The sequence below is a fragment of the Geotrypetes seraphini genome, chromosome 6, assembly GCF_902459505.1.
Source record: "Geotrypetes seraphini chromosome 6, aGeoSer1.1, whole genome shotgun sequence".
Lineage (NCBI taxonomy): Eukaryota > Metazoa > Chordata > Amphibia > Gymnophiona > Dermophiidae > Geotrypetes > Geotrypetes seraphini.
Window position 1 is genome coordinate 114,703,049 of NC_047089.1, and position 15,657 is coordinate 114,718,705.

At 41.5% G+C, this 15,657-nt stretch overlaps 1 protein-coding gene across 1 annotated transcript in view; it reads right to left on the reverse strand.

The window, feature by feature from the left end:
- Window positions 1-15,657, reverse strand: part of LOC117362951 (E3 ubiquitin-protein ligase HERC2-like) — a 193,712-nt gene that overhangs the window by 44,202 nt on the left and 133,853 nt on the right. The window contains exon 5 of the mRNA XM_033950040.1: window positions 11,128-11,240. Within this exon, the coding sequence (XP_033805931.1) occupies window positions 11,128-11,240 (113 nt within the window). The remainder of the gene's footprint in view (window positions 1-11,127; window positions 11,241-15,657) is intronic.

Below are 15,657 nucleotides of genomic sequence, written 5' to 3' on the forward strand. Positions count from 1 at the left end.
ATTTATCTTGTATCCTGAAAATTTTCCAAATTTCTCAATCATTTCAAGTAAGCAAGGAATGGTTGTCTCAGGATTCCTCAAATAAAGCAGTATATCTTCTGCATAAGCAGAGACCTTGTATTCCCGATCTGAATAAGGAATACGCCATCTCCTTTGCTTGCCGAATAGCTAATAACAAGGGTTCTAATACAATATCATAAAGCAGAGGAGATAAGGGACAGCCTTGTCTAACCCCCCTCTGCAACCTAAAATCTTCTGAAAAATTATTATTAATATACAATCTAGCAACAGGGGAGCTATACAATGTTTGAATCATTTGTATAAATCCTGAACCTATACCAAACCATTCCAACGCTTGATACATGAAGGTCCATTCAACACGATCAAAGGCCTTCTCTGCATCGAGGGATACAGAAAAAGCCAGATCATTTAAGGCTTTTGATAAATTCAACATATGTAAGGTCAGCCTAGTGTTGTTAGAAGAATGTCTCTGAGCAACGAATCCTGTTCGGTGCATTTCAATAATAAAAGGGAGAGCTTTAGCCAAACGTATAGCCAATGTTAAGGAAATAGGCCTGTAGTTTGAAACCAGTGTGGGATCTTTATTTGGTTTTGGTAAAACTATAGTTAATGATTCTGCCATGGTACCTGTAATACAACCTTTAGTTAGTTGAGTCTGATATAAATTTAACAAATATGGTAATTTGGAATGATTTATAAAACTCTACTGTAAAACCATCTCCACCTGGAGCAGATCCAACTCTAAGGGACTTCAATGCTCTCTGCAATTCATTTATTGATATTGACTTTTCTAAACTTTCTTCACAAATTTTCAGCCCCTTGATTAAATTTAAAAATTCTAATCCATCCTTTTCTTTATTTAAATAAGGCTCAGAAGAATATAGATCTTTATAAAAATTTAAAAATTGTTTTAGAATAGGACCAATTTAATCGCTATTATCTTTGGTTTTCATTTTTTTACTTTTAGATAATTTGCCAATAATCTTCCCGCCTTATTTGAATTTCCATAATACAATGGCTGTTGAGAAAATAAGTCTTTTCTTATCAGTTTAGAAGAAATCTCATTATACTTCCCTTTCGCTTTCAAGAGGTCTTGTAATGTAGAGTATATTGAGTAGAGATAATTGAGGGCTTGGTAAGACCATGTGGGTTTGCACCGATTTTTTGGCCAATTCAGAAAGAGCTATTGATGCACTAAAAAGTTTGCATGTAAATTAGCCACGCAGATCTTAATCGTAATCCCCGACTCTGCCATCTGATGATCACTATGAGAGTGCACACATGCGCAGAGCCGGCAGGGGAAGCCCCAAAAGCAGCCTCCTGCCACTCAACTCAACCTTTTTTTTTCTTTATTTTTTTAATGGGCACAGATGCCGTGCATGTTACACATGAACAATATCTGCCTCATTAAAAAGAAAAAAAGCCCCCTCTTCCCCCCCAATGACAGCCCTCCCGAACGAACCATGGGCACAGCATTTGTGCCCATTTAAAAAAAAAGGATTTTGACAGGTAAGCAACTGGTCGACTGGTTGCTTTTTTGATTGTTAAAAGCGATCACTTCTTTTTAGTGCATCGGGAAGCCATGTTGAGCATCAATCGATCTACTAGTTTACATGGCATTTTATATGGCATTTTTTTTTCTTTCATAATAAAAAACAATTTCCTTTATTCAATTTTTTGTGCCTTATTACATACATTTCTTGTTCTCCTTATGTTCATGAATCTTTTGTATTGTAACAATTTAAAATTTCAATAAATATTTGAAAATTTATAAAAAAAGAAATATTGTTGTTTTTTTTTTTTTGGGGGGGGTTTACATGCTATTCAACATGATATTTTATAGCATTAAATACTTACAGTTTCAAACTTTCCCCCTCTTCTACAAAGTCGCACTAGCGGCTACTGCGTGGTAACAGCCCCGAAGCCCTTTAAATCTCTATGGGCTTCAGGGCTGTTGCCACGTGGCTTTGTATAAGAGGGGGGTTTGTTTCTAAACTGCTAATAAAAAAAACAGATGATGGCCAAGCGATACAGGACTTATGAGCACCACTTATTAGAACAAAACAGCCTTCTTTTCCTTCCTTTATTTACCCATTTTTTTCATTTTTAATATCTTTTTTATTTAATGGTGATATATATATATATTTTTCAAATTTTTATTTATTAGAAATTTATATACAAGGTAAAAGATACAGCACTCTGAAAACATACACAACCTGAAACAGAACTTCCGCGTGGTTTCTTTGCAGAGACTAAAAGAATCCAACAAAAACAGATCAAGAACCTTCCCTCCACCCCATTCCTCCCTCCCTAGCATTACAGTGTCAAAAATTCAAATGATTCCAAAATTCCAAAAGAGCACTTCGGGCTCCATGGAATAAGCTATCCCAAACAGGAGCCCAAATTGCCCAGAACCTTCTCCAACAACTAGGGCCACAATTCGTAACATCCAAATATTCATTCCTTAACAAGGTAAATAGTTAATTTTTCTACATAGTAATGGTAGGTACCTCTGCCTGCCATCACAATAAAAGTATACATTTCCTAGCCAACAAAGAAGTTTTTTGCAGTAACAAAAATTACCCTTAGACAATCCCAACAGAGATTTGAGAGAAAAGCAGGACATTTGCCTGCAACAGAACTCGCCTCTGTGTGATCGTCTGCAAGTAAAGACCAACAAAAGACCAAAAGGTTTGCAATCTGTCACAGGACCAGAACATATATGAAAAAATCCAGCTGGAGTTGAATGGTTACATGGCATTTTGGATCGGGGAACGAGTGATTCTGTAAAAAACCAGGTGGTGAGCTGTTTTCTGCATCAGGTTGGCATATGCGATCGTCGCTCAAGCTGTTAAAACATGTTTAGCGACAATCACTGGCTTTAGTGCATCTGGCCCTGAGAAACTGCCCACATGAAATGGATGCAGAACGTAGACACTGTAATAGTTTAAAACAAGAATTATAGAGTACAGACATTGTGTGAATGCTAATAAAATGGAAGCCCCTATAGTATATCATCATTAAAAAAAATCATTCTTTTCAAGATCTAAAATGTATGGCAATAGATCATATTGATCCTGCATATAAAGCACAGTTACCTATCATAACAGGTGTTATCCAAGGACAGCAGGCAGATATTCTCACATGTGGGTGACTTCATCCACAAAGCCCAGATGCAGATAGCTGCAAAAGCGTTGATACACTTTAAACTTATGGTCCCAGGTGTGGATAGCTCTGGGGGGTCCTCGCGCGTCTTCCCTAGGTCTGATAATGGCTTGTCTGCCTTTTTGCAAGCCCTCGACCTGGTGGACGTGTGGCGTACATTGCACCATGGAGACCGAGACTTCACACATACTTCAAGGGCACATCTCACTTCCTCAAGAATTGATTATATTTTTATTTCTAGCACTTCTTTCCAACATGTTTCTGGGGCAACTATTGGTGTTTTGGCTGTCTCTGATCATGCGCCCATATGGTTAGATTTAGTGATGGGTGGTGGGACAGCTGGTGGTGGAGGTAGATGGAGGTTCCCTGTAGCTCTCTATCATGACCCTGATTTTGCATCTTTTCTTGTGCAGCAATGGCATGATTATCTTTCTTTTAACAAGGGGCATGTTGGGGAGGGTGAACTCTTTTGGAGTACAGCAGTGCCATCATAATGTATAGCTCTCGGAAACGTAAGATTTTGGTCCGCAAGGTTTTGGAGCTGGAGAAGAGGGTGAAGCTCAGTCAGAGGTTGTTTATTCAGTCTCCCACACAGCAGCACAAGCACAATTTTTATACTGCCCAGACGGCTTACAATGCCCTCTTGCAAGAACGCGCCCGGTGTTCTCTCTTTTATTACAAGTTTAAATTCCATCGGTTTGGTAATTGCCCTGGCAGACTGCTGGCGAATTTGACTAAAGCTTGGAGGGGCCCATCCTCAATCTCCTCTTTGCGCACGGTGGATGGACGTATTGTTACACAGCAGTCGCAATTTGAATCTCTGTTTGTGCAATACTATCAAAAACTTTACACGGCAGAGGTGGTGAATCATGAGAGGTTAATTGAGGGCTTTCTTGATTCTTTGGGATTGCCTAGGTTGACTGCTGCTGATGTTACTTCCTTGAGCCTTCCTATATCTAGGGAGGAGGTTCACCGAGTCATTAAGAGGCTCCCTCTTGGTAAATCACCGGGCCCTGATGGGTTTAGTGGTGAATTTTTTCGGCTCCTCTGTATCTATGTTGCTGACCCGCTTTGTCGATACAACCACCAGGCCATAGACCGGAGTCATTTTCCATCAGTGGCCAATCCGGCTCTAATTACTGTTCTGCCCAAACCGGGCAAAGATCATAGTCTGGTCGAATCGTATCGACCTATTTCTTTAATTAATGTTGATTTAAAAATCCTAGCAAAAATTTTGGCAGACCACTTGGCTCCTCTTATTCCTGCTATGGTGAAGGAAAATCAAGTCAGTTTTGTGTAGGATCGGCAGGCGGGTCACAATGTACGCAAGTTGTTATTGGCCATGGCCCATTGTGAATTTCATCAGATCCCTTCTCTGGTCATTAGTTTTGACTCGGAGAAAGCTTTTGATCGGGTCGAGTGGGTGTTCCTCTTTCCCTTATTAGAACTTTATAGGATCTCAGGGTTTTTTCTTCAAGCTGTACGATCGTTGTATTGTAACCCTGCAGCTTCAGTGTTGGTCAATGGTTATGTTTCCTTTGGGGCGGCAGACACGGCAGGGATGTCCACTCTCCCCGCTTTTATACATTTTGTTTTTAGAACCCTTATTGATTCAGCTTCAACAACATCCGGATCTATCGGGGTGGATGTGGGGGGTTCGTCCATCCGTTGCTTGGTCTTCGCTGATGATATCATGGTGATCCTCACTCGGCCAGAGACTGCCCTGCTATCGCTATTGGAACAGTTTCGTAGTTTTGGAGTGATTTCTGGATTGAAGCTCAACGTTTCTAATTCAGAGGCTATGGCGTTACACCTTAATGTCTCTGCTGTATGGCCTATTTTCCCTTTGAAGGAGGCCCCTATTCAGATCAAATATTTAGGGGTCTACGTTCCTTCGCTCTTGTGCAAGTTGTATGATTTTAATGTAGGGCCCTTACTTAAGAAATCTGTTGAGCTTTTGCGTCTATGGGGTGCTCTCCCCATATCGTTGGCGGGACGTATTTATCTTTATAATATGATGTTGATACCCCGCTGGTTGTATCTTTTGCAGACTTTGCCTCTTTGGTTGAAACGTCGTGATTTGGATACCTTACACAAGGAGCTCCGTGTGTTTTTGTTGGGTGGCAGGCGGCCTCGTATACCTCTACAAGTACTGATGTTACCTGTTTCTAAGGATGGGTTTGGCCTGCTAGATCTTAGGACTTACAATCTAGCTTGTGGGTTGTGAATGCTGCGAGATTGGTGTCTTGAAACTTCAGTAGCTCTGACTTACTCACTTGAACGGCTCCCCTGGCGGGGTTGTATGTTCTCCATGCTCCTTCTGTGCGCTTACCTCTCTTCCTCAGGAATCACATCGTTTGGGCTTATATGCAGTGGGGTTAGAAATTATTGTGCAAGAAGTTATCTGTGAATTTTAGTGTGACTCCTTTCCTGCCCCTTGTGGGGAATTTGGATTTTGCCCCGGGGACTGAGATGCGTACCTTTTTAGCTTGGCATGCGCATGGAATTAAATGGGTGGGGGCATATTCTTACTCCCTCGGAACTTATGTTTTTGTATGATCTTGATTTGGTAGATATATTTGGGTATTTACAGGTTCAACATTATGTGTCTGGTTTGGACACCTCTGCTTTGATGGTAGATATTTCTGAGCGACTGGGATTGTATTTAGCTCTGTGGGAACCTTTGGCTCCTTGGTTGGGATACTACACCAAGATTCTTTTGTCCCTTTGCCCTGACACTCAGTTTTGCCGTTTGGCTCGAGCCTGGAGTTTGGATCTGTAGGTAGACATAGCGCCTGACATAATTTCCTATAGCTTTGGTCATATAGCGCTGGTATCTTGGAGTATGGTACATCGGGAACAGGAATATAAGTTTTTGCATAGAGCTTTTATTTCTCCGTTGAGGGCTTTCCGAGGAGGCTTTGCCCTAAATGCATGCCCTAAGTGTGGCCAATCTGGTGCCACTTTGGGGCATATGTTCTGGGTTTGCCCTCGGGTACAACTGTTTTGGACACAGGTGTGGACATACCTTTTTTTCTATTCTGTCGCCCTTACAAGCTCGTTCTTTTTTATGCAGCCAGTGATATGGGGGCATGCCTGGGGGGCATCGTCTTTTTGTGCACAAGGCCTTATTGTTGGCTAAGCGGATGATCCTGGTGTTTCGGCGGGTATTTGCTACCCCATCGATGGACTGCTGGAAACAGTTTCTTTTTGAAATGGTTCTGCTGGAACGCAGAGCGGTTTCGGGCAGGATGCTGCGTGGCTGGGATTGGTTCCAGGAGATTTGGGAGGCGTACTGGGCAGGCTTGCCTCATAGATCGAGTTTACTGCTTAACTCTTAGTTTGGACTCCTCTTTCTTCTTCTTCTGTCCCCTTTTCCCTTCATTATTCTCTCTCCTTCTGTTCTCTTTCTTCCCTTCTTCTTTTTCTTATCTCTCTTTCTGCTAGTGTAGATCACACACTCACATCTCCTGTGCACTTTTGGTACATGCTAGTTTTTTCCCCTCTTTCCATGTAATCCACTCGGGGGTGGGATGGGTTAGGCGGGGGGTATGGGCAGATAACATTGAAAATTCTGATGCTGGGTATCATGTATTTTGCTTTTGTTTGCACTTGATTGTATGTACCTTGTTTGTACGATATTCTGCTATATTACCTTTTTTCTTTGTTGTTGATGAATGCTTTTTTTGTATGATCCTTGCTTTTTGCTCAATAAAGAGATTTGCAAAAAAAACCCCAAAAACCCAAAAACCAAAACATTGCACATGTAAATGAAGTTCGCAGAGGGTCACTAAATTTGCATGCTGATCGCTGGTGACAGCAATCATCACATGCGTAGAATAATCCCATAAATAATAATAATTTTTAAAAAGACCCCAAATTGAAGATTGGCAGGAGGGATGCCTAGAGAGTTACACACATCTGCAGATACAGCTCCGAACAGAAAGAAGCATTAGTGACAAAATTTGTGTTTTAGACAGGCTAATTTCTGGCAAGTCTGTGTCTGCTGTCAGCCAGTTTGTTCTCGAAGCTGTACTGGAAAGTTCCAAAACATCTGTAGTTTGTGATCAGTCAATGGAAAAGATGGAGAAGTGGCTAAATTTGTGGATAATGCAAATGGTGAATGAGAAAAAAAGCATAGTGGATAGCATCGTTGTAAGGATGAAGATCAGAGAAATTTACAAACACCCAGGGGTAGAAAGTCATGAAATCCTTTTCTGCAAGTTCAGGCTGACTAGCACATGTTTAAAAATGACATGCACTAAAAAATATAAGCCTTTCCAGACTGGGGAACAGACATATATAATAAAACTAGCAGCAAAAGCCCCAGGATTCAAGGCATTTAAAGATCACACCACTCTGCTAATATGTGCCATAGCCAAGTGTGATTTCAAATGCAAGGCTCTTATGGTCTATAGAGCCCCAAATCTTTGCACACTTAAAGGAAAGAACCTGAACTACATGCCAGCCCACTGGAGATGAAACTGCAAAGCTTGAATGATGTCTGCATTATTCTTGGATTGGTTCAACAATTGTTTCGTTCCAGAAGTTGAATGTTATCTCCACCATAAAAACCTTGAATTTAAGGTATTGCTAATTTTGAATAATGCATCAGTGCACTATCGGCAAGACTGGGAAAATGCACACCCTGACATTGAAGTTCTCTTCATGCTTCCTAACATGACATCCCTTGTCCAGCCCCTCGATCAGGGAATAATAAAAGCTTTCAAAAGCCACTACATGCTAGAGCTGTACGGCAAGGTGTGTGAAGCTTTAGATGTTGGCCAGGAAACCACCATGATTACTGGTAGACAGTGACAATACAGAATGTAATAGACTATGAGCACTTCTGGCGACCTCTCATTGCTGTATGGACGTGTATAAGAATTCTCTGTGCTACTCGACCTCCCTCTCCACTTTATTCCTTGTTAAACCATGGGAATTTGACCTATAAGTTGCGGGGTAGGTTACAGAAGGAGTGAACTATGCATCGAGATGCCACGTTTGCTAAAGGGAAAGAATACTCCTAGACTGGTAGCTCCTTCATAGAATGGAGCACTTGAGCTGATTTTACAAAGTCAGAAATTGCTGAAATGATGGTGGATAAGATTGATGCTAAACTACTGGCCTTGACGGAGAGAGTGGAGTTGGAGGGGAGAGTTTTTTGGTAAAGAGGCCCAGGATAGAGGCACGGAAGATTTGGGTCTGGCCCATAAATGGCTTGAGTTCTTATCCACAAAAGTAAAGGACTTGGAAAATCGGGGTGAGGGGGTGGGGGAGGGGGGTGATCTAATATTCATGTTTATGATATACCAGAGGGAGTGGAACGCAACCAGTCGCTGCAATCTATACAAAAACTTTTACAGCACTGCTTTCCAGATACAACTGCACCAGTTCCTTTTGAAATTGAAAGAGCACATAGGGAATTGCAACCAAAACCTGATTTAAACATGCCCCCCATGAGCGTTTATAGTCAAGCTGTTTCGGTTCCAGGAGGTGGAAATAATGGTTACTATGGATGGGCAGATTGGATAGGCCATTGGCCTTTATCTGCCATCATGTTTCTATGACTTTGTATGGGCTTGATGAATGATAATGTGTAACTGTATGATTTGAGGCTTGTCTGTGTGCGTGTGGGGGGGGGGAGGTGAATGATGTGTGGTGGTGTGTGTGAAGGTGTATGTGATGGTGGGGAGGGGGAGGAGTGGATAATAGTGCTGTGAGTGGATGTTTTGGGGCAGGGTGGGGGGGAGGAGTTCCGAGGGTCTGCGGAATTGTGAAAAGATTTGAGGGGGGTACCAGGAACTGTGACTGTGTGTGTGTGTATTGGGAGGAGCCTGAGGTTTCTTTTTAGGTTTTACCAGTGTGTCCCATCTGGTCTCATGGACAGAAAGCTTTTGTGTGGCAGTGTCGGTAGAGTCTCCAAAAAGTTCATCAGACATTGAGCCTTCGCCAGACAATTCTGGTGGTTAACATCCAGGTCAGTGTTGTACACTCGCGGCCTTGTGTCACGTCGTGAAGTAGCTCCTGTTGTTTGGTAAGCTAAAAAAATTTTGTTTATTTGTGGTAGCCGGTAGGGTGGAAACCTTGCAAATTACCAACGAAGGGAGGCCGTTTAGTTGGGGTGGTTTGTCTGGAAACTTTGAGAAATTAAGGCTGTAGAGAAATTAAGGCAGTTGTTTGTTGCTGTTTATTTTATAGTATCCCTCGACTCTGAAGAAAGTTTCTCTGTGTGAAACATGCATGTCGGGAGGGGTGAAGATTGAAGAGCATCACTATAAGCTAGAGCTAAGTGGTGGTTTTGTTGGTTTTAAAATTTTGTTGGTTTTAAAATGACCATAAATATAAAAATAAAACAAAAATAAGACGCATATTTTGATGTTATACATCTGTATTATTTTCTGTTTTGTTGTAAAACCTTAATAAAAACTCATTGAACTTAAAAAAAAAAAATAAAACAAAAATAAATAAAATTTGAATAAATAAAGTTGGACTGACGAAGAGTATAACAGCCTGGGGTATGTACCCTATAGGTGGTCTGAAGGTCCATACAAGAGTGTACAGGTTATACCATAATATTTTCATGCAACTTAGATCTATTTACTAGCACTATTTGAGCCTGGATGCTAAACAATTGAGACAATCACTTTCTGTTTGATGATATCAAAGGTACAACTGAGGCATTAGTATTGTTTGGATAAGTAGAATGGACCATATACTTTCGTAGTTGGAGAACAATGGAGACAAGATTCTGAAAATTCTTGGTCTTGCGTAATGTATTTTTGGAATGTTGAAAACTGCTTGACCAGGTATTTCAGATAACAGGAAAAGTAGAAATTATAATTTCCTGCTCAGTTTGCCAACATCGCATTTTGGTAAAGGCGTCTACTAGTGCTGCCCGATTCAGGAAAAAAAAAAATTAGATTTGATTCAGCCTATTGAATCGATTTTTCAATTTGATTTTCCTTCCCAATTGGGTGTTTTTTTCAAACATCCCGGTAGGTTTATTTTATAGCCTCTTCACCACTTTTATAGCCTCTTCACCTCCTTTGCCCTCTCCTACCCACACTGGCGCTGTGGTGTAAACAAACAAAAAAAGACTTTTCCTCTCTCTCTGTTCCTCTAGCTCACGTTTGTGGTCTAACACCAGTTCTGGCAGGATATACATTTCAAATCTGACATCACAAAACAGATCACAAAACAGAAACTGAGGGACCGCACACCTACGTTGGGCAGGAAGGCACTCGCACATGCGCAGTGCGGGCTATCGCAAACTTTCTAAAGACTTAAAGTGGCGATGAACTTTGCTTGTCCTGGGATAACAGCTGTTAGGGATTGTTTGCTCCAGCTGTTACTTATATATTAATTATTTTTCTTTTGTTATCTTATTTCTATTCTGGTCCCCCATTTAATATTATAGGCTAAATAATGGTAATTTTCCATATTTTGTATTTCCTTTGAATATTTTCAAGATCTTTTTCAGGATATTGATGTATTTTTGTATTTCTGATTATTGTTAGAAAAGTAAAAAGAAAGGAGTACTGACAACTGATTAACAGTATTAGCATATTTTTATATTGACTAGCAGTTTTTTTTCTGCCAACTAGTAAACTCTCTTCATGTATTGCTGATGAAATTTGCTAACATTGTTAAACTAGATCGATAAATATTATAATTCTGGCAAACAAATCATAGGGCTCCTTTTACGAAGCCACATTAGTGGTTTAACGTTCATAACAGCGCACGCTAATTTGCCGGCCGCACTAGCTGCTACCACCTCCTCTTGAGCAGGCAGTAGTGTTTAAGCTAGCGCGGGGGTTAGCGAGCACTAAAAAAGTGCATGCGCTAAAGCCGCTAACGTGGCTTCTTAAAAGGAGCCCATAATTTTATAATTTGCAGGCAAAAGCCAACGGCATTACTTTGCTCTTAGTGCCAACTTACCTCACTGAGATCAGCAATAGTTAGGTTCATTCCTGCCAGCTGCTTCCATACTGGTTCTGCAAGGTTGAGACTTAGAGGACTCCCAGTTCGAATGGCAATGCTTAGAAGAACACCTGGCCGTTCAAATACAACACACATGTTTATTTTACTCACAGCATCCAACACTCAAAAGGTGGCTTTATTTATTAAAGATTAAATTGTTCATTAGCAGCTGAAGCACAATACAGTAAAAACATAACATAATAGCAAATTTCTAGACCGCAGAGCCATAAGTTCAATGCGGTTAACAAAAGATTATGCTATGAGAAATACAGGAATGATATGATATACAGAAATCCAATTGATCAAGAATTTGGATAAAAGAAAAGTCTTCAAGAGTTTTCTGAAATGTTCATAAGATGTGGATCTAATCAATAATGGACAGAAATCTTTGGCATAGTAAGTTGCTTGGTAGGAAAGACAATGCCCATGATGTTTCTTACTTTTACAACCCTTAACTGAAGGGAACGTAAATAGGGCATGAGATTTTCTACTATTCCCATGCGTCACGATTACAAATCTGTCGACAAGATATAATGGGGCAACACCAAAAGCAACTTTATAGTATAAGTATCCCAACTTAAAGATCACCCAGGCCTCTACCGGAAGCCAATGCAGCTCACAGTAATAGTGGTCATACTTCCTTAAACCATAAATCATTCTTACTGCTGTATTCTGGAGCAGGGTCCATCTAGCCAAATTTTTCTTAGTACTTGTCAAATATACAATATTACAATAGTCCAGTATACTCAGAAGTAGTGTCTGAATTAAAAATAGAGATCTCATTTGTAGAGTCCAGAATAGTGAAGTCTATATATTATGAACAACTAATGGCTCCAAGGACAGCAGATAAATATTCTCACATATGGGAAACGTCATCCAAGGAGCCCGCAACAGACATGTACCAAATTGTACTGTCACTTTAAAACTTTAGCACTGTCCATACCATGTGTGCATGTGTGCCTTCCTGCCTAACATCGGCTCGTGGGATCTTTAGTTCCATCCAAAAACTAAGAAACCATCTAGAGGAGGTGGGCGGGTTGTGAGAATGTTTGCCTGTTGTTCAAAGAGAAAATTTGCTACAGGTGAGTAACTATGCTTTCTCCAAGGACAAGCAGGCAATATATTCTCACATATGGGACTTCCAAACTGCCAGACTCATTACATGTTCAATTCTGCCCAAATTAAAAATTAAGTGAACAGCTGTTTTCTGAATCAAAGTAAGTCTTTTAAACTGTTTCTTACAACCCGCTAGATAGACTATGTCACAATAGTCAAGTGCGGACAAAGACTGAACCAAGAGTTCAAAACAACTCCAAATGGAACGTACGTTCCATACAGTATAAAAGCATCTTCAAACCACAGCATCACCTAATTTTCTTGGATTGTAAGATTTTGATCTGAAAATACCCTCAAAAGTTTCAACATAGGTTCTATTGTATATACCATTCCATTTAAATGGAGACAATCTTGGGTAAATTTAAATGGAACTGCAAAGAAAAATTTTGATTTTGGGGAATTGAGTTTTAACTTAAAAGATAGCATCCAATTCTTGATCATTGATATCACTGAAGCAATCTGATTGATATTGTTTGATGGTACCGAATACAATGACAAGACAACTGTAATATCATCTGCATAATTGTATAATTTAATGCCCATAGTAGACAATTTTGTTCCCATAGATAGATAAATATTAAAGAGCAATGGGGAGACAATAGACGTAAGCTGTTTGTATTTACAGGGCTCAGCATAATTTGGATGCATCCTAAAAAACAACAAACGGGGTAGGTTGAACATTTCAGGAGTCAGGGAATTGGTTAGAACTGGCTATATTTCTATTGTGCTCTATTTGTAAAGGAAGATGGAGGAGGGGGTAATAAATATCTGTTGGATTTTTGCCTGCTAGGCTCATTAATGACTGGCGTTGCTAGGTTTCATGAAAGATTAGAGCATGTAATTTGAAGAGAGAGACAGGAAGTTCTCCCGGGGGCAAGAACGAAGGACGTCATCGACAGAATTGAGAGGATCGAGACGGAGGAGACAGCTGTAGTAATCCATGTTGGAACCTATGTCGTCAGCAGGAGGAGCTGCAACAGGACTGCACTAACTGATCAGTTCAGGATCCTGGGGAGGAAACTGAAACTCAGGGCAAGGAAGATAGCCTTCTCAGAGATCCTGCAAGTACCGAGAGCGGACGCAAGGAGGCAGAGTGAACTACAAGCAATTAACGGTTGGCTCAGGAGATGGTGCGAAGAGGAGGATTTCCTTTTTGTTCGGAACTGGACAACTTTCTTGGGAAAAAATAAGCTCTATAGGAGAGACGGACTGCACCTGAGCATGACTGGGACGAGGATGCTGGCATGCAACGTCCAGAGCGTCATAGATCTGGCTTTAAACTGAGGAAGAGGGGAAAGCCGACAGTCGAGGAGACACATCAGACAAAAGTATCAAATAAGGATACTGAGCAAGGACACTGTAAAAGAGGGCTCGGGACTGAGTGGGAATTTTTGGAAAAAGGACATTGTAAAAGAGGGCTCGGGACTGAGTGGAAATTTTTAGAAAAAGGACCTAAGGATGCAATACAGAGGGCCAAGGACATTGTAAAAAAGGGATCGGGGCTGAGTGGGACATTTTGGGAAAAGGACCTAAGGACGTAATGCAGAGGCCCAGGGCCAAGGACATTGAACAAGGACACTGTAAAAGAGGGCTCAGGACTAAGTGGGGATTTTTTGAAGAAGGACCTAAGGACAAATTGCAGGGGTCTAGGGCACAAATGAAATTGGCAAACAGGACTAACAGAGAACAACGGAATCCAGAGGGACAACCAAAAATGGGGAAACAGGGACAACCAAAAATGGGGAAACAGGCTGAGGACGAAACAGACACCCCACAGGAGGAGGATGACCGAGACGAGGCTTGGGGATTGGCAACTCACGAGGGGGTCGCCAGGAGTGCCAAACCACAAGGAAAACCAGCAAGAAAGGCGAACAACCGGGACTTACATTGCCTATACACTAATGCTAGGAGCCTAAGGGCTAAAATGGGAGAGCTGGAAGTCTTAGCCAGCAAAAAGGGCCTAGACATAATTGGAGTCACAGAAACATGGTGGACCGATGACAATAAATGGGATGTGGCTTTACCAGGTCACACAAAAAGGGTGGAGGAATAGTGCTATATATAAAGGATTCCATACCTTCAACCAGGATGGAAACAGCAGTAAGGGCGGATGACTTGGAATCACTATGGGTTAAGCTATCCGGAGAGAAATAGACCAGGATCTGGAAGCTGAACTGAGGCAGGTATGCAAAAGCGGAAGTGTGGTGGTGATGGGGGACTTCAACTACCCGGGAATAGACTGGAGTATCGGGCACTCAAACTGCATGAGGGAGACCAATTTCCTGGAGGTCACAAGGGACTGTTTTAAGGAACAGCTGGTCACAGAACCAACACGGGGAGATGCAACTCTTGACCTAATCTTCAACGGACTAGGGGGACCCGCTAAGGAGGTGGCGGTACTAGCCCCACTAGGAAACAGCGACCACAGCACGATCCAGTACAGGCTAGAAATTGGATCATCAAAGGTGAATAGAACTACAACGACAGCACTCAACTTCAAAAAAGGGAATTATGATGCCATGAGGAAAATGGTGGGAAAGAAACTCAACAACACCGCAAGGAAGATGGAGTCCGTAGAAAAAGCCTGGACCCTACTCAAGGGCACGATGCATGAAGCACAAAACCTGTACGTCCCCAAGTTCAGGAAAGAGTGCAAAAAAAATAGAACAAAAAACCCAGTGTGGATAACAAGTGCAGTGAAAAAGGCGATAAATGACAAGAAGGCATCTTTCAAAGAATGGAAAAAGGACCAGTCAGAGGACAACCAAAAGGAACATAAAAAACACCAAAAGGAGTGTCACCGAGTGGTTAGGAAAGCAAAAAGAGAATATGAAGAGAGACTGGCAGGGGAAGCAACAAACTTCAAATCATTCTTCAGGTACGTTAAGGGGAAGCAACCAGCAAGGGAGGAAGTGGGACCCTTGGATGATGGGGACAGAAAGGGAGTGGTAAAAGAGGAAAAGGAGATAGCTGACAGGCTAAATAAGTTCTTCACGTCAGTTTTCAAGAGGGAGGACACAACCAACATTCCGGAGCCTGAGGAGATTGTAAAAGGAGAGCAGGATGAAAATCTGGTCCAGCTAGAGGTGAGCAAGGTGGATGTCCTCAGGCAAATAGACAGGCTAAAGAGCGACAAATCGCCAGGTCCGGACGGCATTCACCCAAGAGTACTCAAGGAACTAAGGAATGAAATAGCTGAGCCACTTCGACAAATATGCAATCTATCCTTAAAAACTGGAGAGATTCCGGAAGACTGGAAAATAGCAAATGTCACGCCCATCTTCAAGAAAGGCTCAAGGGGAGACCTAGGAAACTACAGGCCAGTGAGCTTGACCTCGGTCCCGGGAAAGATGATGGAAGTGCTGATTAAAG